Genomic DNA, 13,071 nt, shown 5'->3' on the forward strand with positions numbered 1-13,071 from the left:
ACATCATTGGAAAGAATCTCAATTCTGACGAACGAGAGTTCAGGATCTTCTGACCTTTGCATTCTCGACTGGCAGGAGAAGCTTGCGTCATCTTTTGACCTTGATAATTGCCGCAAACTGGTTGAGATTCAAAATTCCGAGAGGTTGTGATGTGTATCAATTACTTTTCAGATGGGAAACTGCAACAATCTATCATCGGAATTTAGGAAGAGTGTTCTCCAGGTTCTCTATCTTCTCTTCTCTTCTCTCATTTTCTAATGCAAACACTTTTTTGAAATAGATGATGTGCAAGACAGATATGGTTTGTTGCGTTCTCCTCCCCGAAAGTGAGATTCCAAATTGGATTAGCCATCAGGCAACGGGTTCTTCGGTATCCTTCCGGGTGCCTCCGTTTTTGGATGGTAAAATCGGCAAGGTGCTTTTATGCCTTGTTTATGCAGTAAATAAGGAAGCACCCAGAGACATATTAGATCGTGGGGGTGACTTCAGATGGAGATTATGTAATAAAAGTTGTAGAGTCTAGTTCAACAATTGGGATGAGGTGGGAAGTTTTCCGGCTATATCAGGAGCATCAGATTTTGATATCTTTGAAGATCATATAATTGCACAAGTGAGCAGTGATGAAATGTGGAGTCAAAATAAAAGGATGATGAAAAGTGGAGATGAAATAGAGGTCGCCATTGATCTACATATGTGGGTCCATGAACGTATTGATCCTCTAATTAATCCGCGAATTGATCCGCGAATTATGGAAGTGAAGAGGTGTAGAATTCATTTTGTCGTTGATGATGATGATGAGCCAAGTGTTAGAGATGATGATGAGATCGCTGAAACTGAAAGTGTGGATTCACGATTGTAGCCATCCTTCACCAAATTCAGACCACAATTCCCCCCAAATATATGGTAGCCAGATTTCCCTTGCTGCCCCCTTTTTTTTTTATTATTAATTTTTTTTTTATGATATGTATATGTTATATATTTTTTTGCCCTGTTTGATTTTTTTACTTATTTATTATCGTGAACTATATTGAGTTTGCTTTAAGCTATAATAAGTTATAGAATTCCATTTGATTCAGTAACCAACTCTTTCTCTTGTTGGGTACAATCTGCAAAATAAGAAAAAATGGAACTAAATTCATGACCAAAGTCGAAGGGAAAAGCAGTTGTGTTTTGCTTATTATATCTAAATAATATGATAAATCTAACGAATAGTCTAGTTGCACATATGTGGGTCTATGGCAATCTTGGAGTTTTGAGTTTCAGCAAAGGTTCAATTGTAAGAAAATTTTGCTGTGGAAGATTGTGTTGTCAATTAATTGTAAAAGGTAAAATCTAAAAGGAACCATATTTTGTGAAAGGAACTCGGGGCTTCTCCCTAAGGAAAATCTAAAAGGAACCATATTTTGTGAAAGGAACTCGGGGCTTCTCCCTAAGGATACGTAAGATATCTCTCACTAGCAACAATTGGGATATTGGACAAGTGTGGACATTGCAATCATTAAACCCCAACAACCAAACCCCCCTCCCCAAAATCTCCAAGTGGATATTGGTTACTTCTTGTTCTTTTTGGCTCATGACAAAGCATTTTTACATCATTCTTAGTTCCATATGAGTTTTTTGACCAATTTATACTTGTAGTAGTTAAACTGTTTTGAAGGGTGAAATTTCCTATTCTGGTAAAGTTGGTCCCAAATTGATCAACAAGGAAGGGGCTACCCCCATTAAAAATGTGACGAACAAAAAAGTGTGATGTTTCTCTTTGGCTGAAAATTTTGGTATTAGCTCTTTAATATGCCTATTAAATAGGACTTCGGCAAGACCACCGTTGGAATCCCACTGGACCTCTGCCGGAACCCCATTTTATATGTAAAATGTAAAATAATTAGACCATTACATTCAAGTAATTTATAATCCATAATGCTCAGTAAAAAAAAAAAAAAAATCACAAGGACACTATGGTGTTGAATAACCAAAACTGAACCAGTGATGTTGAAGTATGAAGAAGCCAAGAGATCTCCAACCGTTCCACCGTTCCAAGCTCACGACATTCTTTCTGGTCACAAACGGCGGTTGTCTGCGGCGAGTGTCCTCGCCAACATTTCCCTTCTATGAACAATGAGTACATATGTCTGGTTCTCCATTCTTCACATGCTTCTCCAGTCTCCACATATCCAACTTTAACTTTAACCCAAATGTCACATACCTGAGCAATGAATTCATGCATGGTGAGGCTCTGTCTCATCCATTTGATATTGGGCACAATTACATGCTTCAACCAAGTGTTGGAATAGCAGCATATACATATACATATTTAAAGGTTATAATTTTTTAACAACTTGTTGAGTAGGAATTTTCTCAAATTCTTGCAAAATTTTTTTTTTTTTTTTTTAAATGTGACATATCTGAGAACCCAAAAGCAAAAGACAAAAATGAAAAATTGAAAGATGACGATAATTGCTTACCGAGAGACCAGTAGAAATTGTAGGCGTAGTATAATCAGTCTAAACCTTCAAAGTTTTACCTAACACCTGATCATCTACAGTAGTATCCATAACAGCCAAGACACCAGATGAGCCTGTTTTTGACTCATCAACCACTATGTGAACTCCACACTTCTTCACTTCAACCCAGCTGCAAAGCTCGAAGGACACCTCCATTTCCACTTTTTCTACAAACTCAATTATTTTGTCTGGGGATCCGAGCACCACCACTTTATTTTTTACAACAGGCCACCGAAATAACAGCAAATGATCTGACATGCTTACAGAATAGAGAAAAAGACTTGGGAGAAGAACCTGTCGGTGGTCTCTCTTTTTATTATGGATCATCACCTTAATTTCAGTCATTGGCATATACGATTCTTTCATTGGCAGATCCAATTCTTTCTGTTTTGCATAAACAATGCAAATAAGTAATACGCGAATCGCACCCTCCGCAGGAGAAGGAACATGAAAGGATATTGAAGAACCAATTCTCTGATGGCTGAACCAACTTGGAATCCCACCCTCCTCTCCAGGGACGCAAGGGAGTAAAATAACACGGTGACATATATTACATTGGGTTGGTGGACACTGTTTCAAAATAAAAAATAAATAAAAATGTTCACATCATTGAGAGAGAGACAGAGAGAAACAGAGAGAGGGAGAGAACAAACCTGGAGAAGCCTCGTCCGAAATTTACGTGATAGATTGTAGGAATCAAACAAGTTAATGAATAAATCAGGATCCAAACGTAAGTCCTCAATCTCATCCAGGTTGCAGCAGTCAGTAAGGTGAAGACTAGCTAATTGTGAACTCCGCGAAATTGAGAGTGTTTTCAACTTTGGGCAGCCAGACGCATTAAGGGCCTCTACATTTGCAGGGAGTTCTGAAATTGAAAGAAGAGATTTACACTTCTCTAAATACAAGTATTGTAATTTAGGAAGGCTACTGACGCAATCAGGTAGCTTTCTAAAGTTGTTTTCTGATAAATCCAAACCCTGGAGTGAAGATAAACTCCCAATATCATTGAGAATCTCATCTTCAGAGAAGCTGCAATTACTGAGACCAAGTCTTCCCAAATTACCAAATCTGAAAACGGAAGCTCGTAGCAAGCTTATGGGATTTATATTTTTTGGAGATATCCACGATGAGAAGCTTGAGAACTGAGATTCTAAGAATTGACCCTTACATCCAGGTAATGATCCTCCTTTGATATTCATTGAAAGACCAAAGGATGATGGTAGTTGCTTAATAGCAGTTCTATGTATAACCAACTCTTTTGAAGACGTCATATTCTCAAATTTCTCAGGTAGCTTGTCAAGTTTCAAACAACCAGACAAGTTAAGTCTTTCAAGAGTTTTTAAGGTATAAATACTTCTTGGAAGTTTCTTAAAGTTCTTGCATCCATTTAAATTCAGCAAAACAAGACCTTTTAGATGTCCAATAGACTCATGCAACTCAACCAAGTTTATGCAACCTTCAAGTATTAGTAACTCCAGATGTGGGACTCGCAAGAAGTTGGGTGATTTGGTAAGATTTTTGGAATAGCTGAGATTAAGAACTTTCAACTTGTTGAGTACCTGTGAAAAAGAAAAGAAGAAAACATTTCTTGTGAGTTATATATTTAACATCAAAGGAGAACTAAAATGCATAATAAGACATGTCATACTCTGTCATCCTTCCAAATTTGTTCGACACTACTATATTGCATGTCAAGAACAACAAGATTCTCTAGATGAAAATCTTGTGGTAGAACTTTTAGAGGGCATTTAAGCCAACAAAGCCATCTTAGCTCTTTGGAAAGATGTTTGTAACATCCTATCAAAGATGCACCATTGATCTCAAGCAATCTCAAATTCTTCATCTTTGCAAATGCTTTAGTTTTTAATTGTACATCTTCAAGTGCCGGCAAATTTAGGGTGAGACCTTCTACTGCTTTCAATCCCTGACAAAATACATAGTTGGATTAGGAACACATCTTCTCATCCTTTGTAAAGCTAAAGCACCTTTAAATTGGAGTAGACCAAGATATTCTCACCATAATTTTTTTTTTTTTTTTTTAGAAAAAAAAAAAAAAAAAAAAACCACCAAATGATTTAGACATTGACAAGAATTGATTGCATACTTTTTATTTTATTTTATTTTATGTTATACAACTTAATTTAGAGAAATTTTAGATTTAAAATCATACGTAAAGGTCGATATATTATTCGAATTATGATTTATGCATGGCAAAAAGACAACTCCCATGTATACCTACATAACACATATTTATGTTCACATGGTATATAAATGCAAATGCCTCTTACCTTTTCATTTCTTAGTACATTTAATACATCCTCATGAAACCACAACCTGCTAAGTTGTCCAAGATCACCAAGTGACATTTCACAAACAATATCTCTTCCCATATCTCGAATGAGATCATGCATCCTCAACTTATTTTGTACATCAATTGTCATGAGAGACCTCTGAATGAGAAGACTAAGATCAATATATGGGAAAAAACCACAACCATGAAGTATTCTGATGGCGTATTCTTTGTCCATACCAATAAAGAAACATGCAATATCAAGAAATGTCTTCTTTGCATAGTAGTCTAGTGATTTAAAGCTTAATCTAAGAATATTTTGAATATCCTCGTGAGGAAAACTTTGTAATTTTTCTAATTCGCTTTTCCATTCAAAAACACTCATTCCATTTAGAAAACACCCCAAAACCTCAAGAGCTAATGGAATTCCTCCAGCATACTCTACTGCCCTAATTGAAAGGTCCTTGTAATCATCTGTAAGATGGCCCTTCTTAAAGGCATGATGGGAGAAAAGTCGAAGAGACTCCCAATTATTCAATTCTTCCACCTTATATTTTTTATGTACTCCAAGTTGAGTAAGTATCTGTTCATCTCTAGTTGTTGCAATGACTCTACTTCCTTGACCAAACCGTATTCCAACTAATGCTTGTAGTTGCTTCACTTGATCCACATCATCCAGAACAATAAGAACTTTTTTGCCCTCAATTCTTTCCTTAATCCACTCTATTCCCATATCGACATTGCAAAAGTCTAAATTCTTCGCTTTCAAGATATCACTAAGAAGTTGTTTTTGTAAAGAAACTAAACCATTGGATTGCCTTGAAGTTTCTTTAATATTTAAAAGACAACTACTTCCTTCAAATTTATAACATATTTTGTTATAAATATCTTTTGCTAAGGTTGTTTTACCAATTCCACCCATCCCATAGATGCCCACAATGCGAACGTCACTTTTTTCAAGATCTAATAAAACTTTCATATCATCAACACGAGAATCTATTCCTATTGGATGCATGGCAACATTCAAGTGAGTACGGTTGACTTTATGCAAAACTTCTTCAACAATCTTCTTGATGAATCTTGATTCATACCTGATTATTATGATTCAAATGGAAAATAAAAAAAATGAAGTAAGCGCAAGGAAAGAAAAAGAAGAAAGAAAATTATGAGTCATCATGGTACAAAAAAGATGTTATATATCATCCCAGTCATTTGAGACTAAGATTTCTTGGAAAGAATCTTGTATTATATAAAACTAGCACATAAACCGTGCTATGCACAGGATTCTTCATTATAATTTAAGTTTAAAATTTAAACGCATCCCCATCTTACTTTTCATGTGAAAAAATCTATCATGCCTCTTTTATCTTAATAATAATAAAACTCATAAAGTTCTAATGATTTCAAAAAACACAAAACAAAATAAACAAAAGAGGTATGCTATAGTGCAATATAATGCCTACATGTGGCCCATATTTAGTGACATGTCTGAGGGAGAGAGAGGATTAAAATTCAAATTTCAAATTTGAATCCTCCCTTTCATGTGATTGTCCATCTGCCACGTCACTAAAAATTAGCCACATGTAGGCATTATATTACACTGAAGCATTTCTCTAAGAGAAAACCTTTTATTAGGACCATCATAATAACACCCTTTTTACAGCCCCCAATCAATAACCGACACATAAGCAAAAACATAAAAAGTGCACAAAAATAACTTGGACCAAAATATACTAGATTTTACGGTGAGAAAATCCCTAAAGGGTTAACATTCCATCTCTAAGTTTTAGTTTTGAATCCAAAAATGAATTTTGAGGCATTAGAAACAAGTTTTGAGGTATTAGAAACGGGTTTTGGGGCATTACTATCGGGTTTTTGAGGCATTAGAAACGGGTTTTGAGGTGGGTCACGGCCTGCGGGGTTTGAGGCTTTCACCGCCGGCCAGACCCACGCTATGGGTCTAGCCTGAGTCTTGTTAGCTACGGGTTTTTTTTTCTCTGATGTGGTGTGATTGTTCCCACTTTTATTTTTTTGCATTTTTCTTAAATTGATTATGTGTCACATAGTAATTAGAGGCTGCAAAAAGGGTGTTTTCATGATGGACCTGATAGTAGGGGCTCCCTTTCTCTAAACAAAATATTCATATCTATTCTTTTTAGTACAAAATAAAACAAATATTTCACTCAATATTTAATGCAATCAAATAAATCTCTTCAATACTTTCAAAAAAAAGTGTTAAACAATTCAAGTAAATCACAAAAACGAAAAGAAAAAAAATACAATAAAATATGCAAATGAATTAAAACCTAAAATCTTATTAGTGTGATACCTATTATATTTCAATACAAATAAAATTTCTAGAGAAACAAACATAAAAATAATCAATTCACAATCGTAAAAAATTTATACATAGATACACAAAGATAAATCCAAGCAAAGAAATTTTTGATTAAATAGAAACCTTAGACTAAATCAAATACAGAACAAAATAAGCAAAATCCTTTTTCTTTTATGAGTACTTAATAAAACAAAATATTTCACTCAACATTTAATGCAATCAGATAAATCCCGAGCTCTTTAGTATTTTGAAAGAGCTTCTATTCTCTTTTTTTGGCACAACAATCAAATAAACATATATACTATAATCTTTCATTAGCCCACTATAAATCTAAACAATTTATTATCTTAATTCAGAAGTTTCAATATTTATCAAAGAACAAACATTCAAACAAAGTATAAATTGAAAAATATAAACAACCTACAAATACAGTTAGTACTCAATTACAGTTGTTTGGAGAGTGTTGTGTTATTCTTATTAAGTAGCACAAAACATTAGTTTCATATCTATATATTGATAGCTAAAACCAATTTTTTTTTTCTTCCTTTTTCGTTAAACTAACAGACAAAAGGTTAAGAATAAGAATTACCTCAAGATTGAACTTTTAGGTTATTATTATTGAAGAGTGGAGAGAGAGAGAAAAAGAAAGTTAATTCTTGGAGTTGTAGTTTTTCTTAAATAAAAAACATACACATGGAAGGTTAAGAAGAAGAATTACTTTAGGTTGAATTCTTAGGTTGTTAGAGTTGAAGAGTGGAGAGAGAGATGTGGAAAGAGACAAAAAAAAAAAAAGTCAAAACCGAGAAAAAAAAAAGAAAAAGAACTAAGTTAAAACGATATTGTATAATTTGGTAAATAGTAATTCCTCAACATAATTTGATTTGTATTTATTGTATAATTTAATTTTTAGTTATTTGTTTTCTTATTTGATTTGAACATTAATAATAGTTGATCTATTAAGGAATTTATATATTGTATATATTTAAACGAGTGGCCATGCAGTGATTATTGCAATAAATTATTAAAATGACACTTGTCGCAATTCTACTCTATCTCTCTCTCTCTCTCTCTCTCTATATATATATATATATATATATATATATACCATGGAAGTATATTCCTACATAATTTTTTTTTAATCAAGCAAGGGAAGGGGGGTGCATAAATATCATTCACTTCAAATGTATGACATTTTATCTAAAAGGTTGCAGACTCAATAATTCTAGAACCTTTTTAGCCAGCACACAGTACATGCGGATCTCATGAATTTGTAGCATGGAAAGGTAACAAGTGGAGTTAAATAACACATGACAAACCTATCTCTGCATTTTGATGGAATAACACACGAGTACTCTTACCCACCGAGGAGAAAGAAATTGATGAATTAAGAGGGAGTAGAATAAAATGGAATATATAGAGTTATTTTTCCTTCTTTTTTTTTTTTTTTTCTTTTTATAGCTCCACTTTAATTTTATTAATTCTCATCTAAAATTCAAAAGAATAGAAAAGGAGAAAAAACAAAAACTTAAAAACGGAATGAAAAAGCACAAGAATCCATAGCATAATACCCATTTGGAACACTTTTGAGATCCCAGCCAGAACAATTCGCAGCTTCACTTAGAGCTGCTTTCCACATCTCCACCCTCTTCATATCAGTCTGAAACCGCTCTTCATGCCTAGCAAAGGCTTCCGCAAAAGTTCCGGTTTGATTTTGAAATTCCAAGGGATCCACATTATAAAATATCGGAAGAAGAATGTGATCTTCGGTATTCTTATTACAGTGCAGGATATCCACTAGTTCATCAAGGCACCACCTAGAAGAAGCATAGCCTTTCGAGAAAACCACAATGGAAATCCTCGATCCACAAATTGCTTTGGATAGTTCTTTAGAGATCATATTCCCTCTTCGAAGCTCCTCGTCGTCTCGGAAGGTTCGAATTCCGACTCGCACCAAGGCAGAATAGAGGTGATCGGTGAAGTTCTTACGCGTATCTTCACCTCTAAAACTTATGAAGACATCGTAATCCCAACGAGATTGAGAAGATGATGGCCGATATGTTAGAATAGTCATGGAAGACGAGGTGCTTCTTGTGGTTGAGTTTGATTGGACTGAAAAATGAGACATTTGGTGAGTGAAAGAGGAGGACATTTAATTTTGCAAAGAAGATTGAAAAATTAGAAAGATCATTTAGTAAACATAAATCTAAATCCAAAACTAGATTCATTCGTTTTCTTCTTTAATTCTTTTTAGATCCTCTAAGGCCTAAGCAAAGTTTCATGCTACGTACTAAAGAGGAGAGGATGATGATGATGATTCATTGGTATTCAAACTTACTAATAATTTTATATTTTTGTTTTTGCTGAATTTTATTAAAATATATAATTTATCTATTATTGAAAAAAAAAAACAAGAAGAAATTCCTACTGGGTAGAATATTTTATATTATTCTCTAGGGTTTATTATTTTTCCTATTAGGGTTTATTCTATACTTTAATTAGCTTAAGGTTTGTTACCTATCACTCATAACCTCTTTAGGTCTTTGTAATCTTAATTATAAACTACCCAACACAATGCAATTCATTATATGCTTCCACTATTTCTTATCGCTGGCAAGCACAAAGAGGCTTGGATTGTAGTTAAAGTAAAAGTTCGATCATATTTATCCAATGAATGCGTGGATATATATATATAGGGTTTAATTTTATTTTATTTTTAAAAAAAAAAAATGTTACCGTATTCGTTTTGGTCTTCGACGCCGACAACCTGGGAGGCCTCGTTTTGGTCTTCGGATTCTGGCGGTGGAAAGCACAAAGGCAAGCAACCTCGTACGACACTGATGATTTGACCCATGGGTGGTAGAATGGGGTAGAAAGAGAGGAATGGCGGGGGGTAGTTTGGGAAAGAAATCGTGGTTTGGAGTAGTATTAGGAAAATGAAAATGGGTTCAACGCTCAGATTTGGGTTTGCTGGCCACTAAAAGACTTGAATTATTATATTTTGTGGGTAACGAAAAAGAGAGAAATTTGGGTTGAGAATTGAGAGGAGGAAGGAAAGTGAGAAAGGATTTGATCTACAAACTCCTCATAAAAACACAACTCCCTCAACCACTTCTGATTTGATAGGTTTGTTAAGTAAATTTAATAATGAGGAAGACTTAATTCTAAATCACCCAGTGGCAAACTATAATTGCAAGATAGGAGTTGACTTTGTAACCGTCCATTTTTTGTCAACTGGTTTGCTAGCTGTCGCTGACTTTCCCAAAGGTTCGTTTTCCATGTAGTCATATTATTCTAAAATTTCACCATGTTTCTTGGAATATTTGGACCAAGAAACAAAAGCTCTTTTGAAGAATATAAAGATTCTCATTTTGTTTTGTAAGACGTGTGACTTTTTATACATTTCTTGTGTATTATATATCTTTGTGAGTTTCTTAAGTAAATTGAATAATGAGAATGTCTTATTAAACATAATTAATAAGCCATCTATGAGTGTGAAGAATAATCTATGGGTGTAGAGAAGTGGGTGTAAAGAAGTTAAAGTATATGTAGCATTACTCTTTTAATAAAAATGATAGATAAATGCCGAAAACAATGTTTGAATTGACACCTTTGTAGTTAATGTTGAAATATATAAGCTCTAATACAATGTTGAAATATATATATATAATAAAGAAAAAGAAAAGAGAGCGGAAGCGGAGAAAGACGTATGAACTATATCTTGTATCTTTAATATATCAAACAAGAGAATAACTTCTATAAGGTCTTGGCATAAACCAAAGTCTTTATACCCTCCAATAAAAGGGCGACACATTAGCGTAGAATACTATAACAAAAATATGGTGTTCCACCTAATCTTCTTTCTAGAATACCTAAAACAAAAATATGGTGTCATATTTTTTCCCGAGACCCACTCCAGCCACCAACCTGCCGCCTGAGACAACGCCGGCCGGTACAGAAAATGCTAGAGATGACGTCATCCGGTATAGAGAACGCCGAGTAAGAGAATGGTGTTCCCCCTCCCTCCCTCTCTCTAGTGGCCCCTCTCTCTCTCACCGGCGGCAACAAAAAAATAGAGAAATTTCTAACTTAGGAAAAGGGAGAGAGGGAGCACCGGCAGCAAATAATTTTTTTCTCTACTGCCGGTGTGTGTGAGAGAGAGAAGGGGGAGCACCGGAGAGAGGGAGAGGGAGCACCGGTGTGTGTGTGAGAGAGAGAGAAGGAGAGGGAGCACCGGTGTCTGTGTGAGAGAGAGAGAGAGGGAGAGGGAGCACCGGTGTCTATGTGAGAGAGAGGGAGCACAGTAGAATAGAGAAAAAATTTCTTTGTTGCCGCCAGTGAAAGGAAGGGCACCGGAGAGAGGGAGGTGGAGCACTGTTCTCTTACCTGGTGTTCTCTGTACCAGACGGCATCATCTCTGGCGTATTCTGTACCGGTTGGCGTTGTATTCGGCGGTAGGTTAGTGGTTGGGGTGGGTCTTGGAGAAAAATATGAAAAGTTTATTCTATAAGGTGTTTTGTTTTAGGTATTCTAGAAAAAAGATTAGGTGAAACACCATATTTTTGTTATAATGTTCTACGTTGATGTGTCGCCTTCTTATTGGAGGACACAAAGACCTTGATTTGTGCCAAGACCTTATAGATGAGAATATACATAACTCTCTATTTATAGAGAGACAATGAGTAGTGATCAAGAAACCCTAAAGTAGACCTAAACTAATTAATGAAGAGAATAAACCTTACAAGAAAAATATAATAATGGAGAATAAAAATATTCTAACATAAAGATAAATAACTTATAAAGGAAAATATTAATAAACCTAATTTCGAAAATATAAAATATTCTAACATCCCTCTCAAGCTCAAGATGTAAGCTTGAGTTTGGAAAAGAGAAGAAACCAAAGATATCCGAAGTCGATAGTTGGATGAAGGCAATGCCGACGAGAAAGGCTAAAAGTGACGGTCGGAGAGATGCCGGAGAACGGAGACAAGCCGCTAAAAGAATCTGGTGAAGGGCCAAGCTGTAACTGACAATGAGGCCGGAGAACGGAAACTAGTCGTTAAAAATCCTGTGAAGGGCCAAACCACATTGTGCCAAGATTCGCCAATGAATAAAGCCGTGGATTACAACAAAATTGGGAGATTGTCATAAGAGAATGTTAGAAAACACCATATAAACGTCATAAGACTTTTATTGAAAGCCACAGAAACAGAAACGTATCCGATACCATGTTGAAATATATAAACTCTGATACCATGTTGAAATATATTTAAAATATAAAAATAATAAAGAAAAAGATCAGAGAGCGGAAGCGGAGAGAGACGTATGGGCTAAATCTTGTATCTTCAATATATCAAACAATATTACATAACTCTCTATTTATAGAGAGACAATGAGTAGTCATCAAGAAATCTTAAAGTAGACGTAAACTAATTAAGGAAGAGAATAAACCTTATAAGGAAATATAATAATGAAGAATAAAAATATTCTAACATAAAGAGAAATAACTTATTAAGGAAAATATTAATAAACCTAATTTAGAAAATATAAAATATTCCAAGAGTTAATTTGTTCTTATACCATGTTAAGCTAATAAGAAAATGTAAATCTAATTATTTAATTTATATTTTTAACATATTTGGACCTTGAAACAAAACGTTAGGAAGAAAATAGAAATTCTCTTTCTATTTTGGGGAATACGTGTGGCTTGCACGTGGATTTGATATGCACTGATTTCCGAAAAAAAAAAAAAAAAAAAAAACTTGACATGATAGATATAATGTGGCAGTAAAAAGCATTAACAAACATAGTCAATCTCTAAAAACTCACACATTTTACGCTCACTGATGTGATAGCGCAAGCTGGTGCTCCCACGTTAGGACCCCAAATTAATTTACTAACATGTGTTGTCGAACTCTTCGTGAATCAGATCTCTAAGCCGGTGT

The 13,071-nt window shown here is 34.6% G+C and overlaps 2 protein-coding genes across 2 annotated transcripts; both read right to left on the reverse strand.

The window, feature by feature from the left end:
- Positions 1-1,942: 1,942 nt before the first annotated feature.
- LOC132162965 (disease resistance protein RUN1-like) lies at positions 1,943-5,524 on the reverse strand. Its single transcript, XM_059573173.1, has 5 exons — positions 4,790-5,524; positions 4,150-4,425; positions 3,155-4,060; positions 2,529-3,071; positions 1,943-2,269 (listed from the first exon to the last, which is right to left on the reverse strand). Exons 1-5 carry the CDS (start codon positions 5,522-5,524, stop codon positions 1,943-1,945), a joined length of 2,787 nt encoding a protein of 928 aa, XP_059429156.1.
- A 3,130-nt stretch (positions 5,525-8,654) lies between these two features.
- Positions 8,655-9,200, reverse strand: LOC132162966 (TMV resistance protein N-like). The gene has a single exon (XM_059573174.1). The coding sequence runs from the start codon at positions 9,198-9,200 to the stop codon at positions 8,655-8,657; it is 546 nt and encodes a 181-aa protein (XP_059429157.1).
- Positions 9,201-13,071: the final 3,871 nt, after the last annotated feature.

This window comes from Corylus avellana, chromosome ca10 (genome assembly GCF_901000735.1).
Source record: "Corylus avellana chromosome ca10, CavTom2PMs-1.0".
Classification (NCBI taxonomy): domain Eukaryota; kingdom Viridiplantae; phylum Streptophyta; class Magnoliopsida; order Fagales; family Betulaceae; genus Corylus; species Corylus avellana.

Coding starts and splice junctions, on each gene's coding strand:
- LOC132162965 (XM_059573173.1), bottom strand. CDS start 5,524: ATGGGAATAGAGTGGATTAAGGAAAGAATTGAGGGCAAAAAAGTTCTT. Junction 4,426..4,789: donor ATGTACTAAGAAATGAAAAG/GTAAGAGGCATT, acceptor GTATTTTGTCAG/GGATTGAAAGCAGTAGAAGG. Junction 3,072..3,154: donor TTCGGACGAGGCTTCTCCAG/GTTTGTTCTCTC, acceptor ATTTTGAAACAG/TGTCCACCAACCCAATGTAA.
- LOC132162966 (XM_059573174.1), bottom strand. CDS start 9,200: ATGACTATTCTAACATATCGGCCATCATCTTCTCAATCTCGTTGGGAT.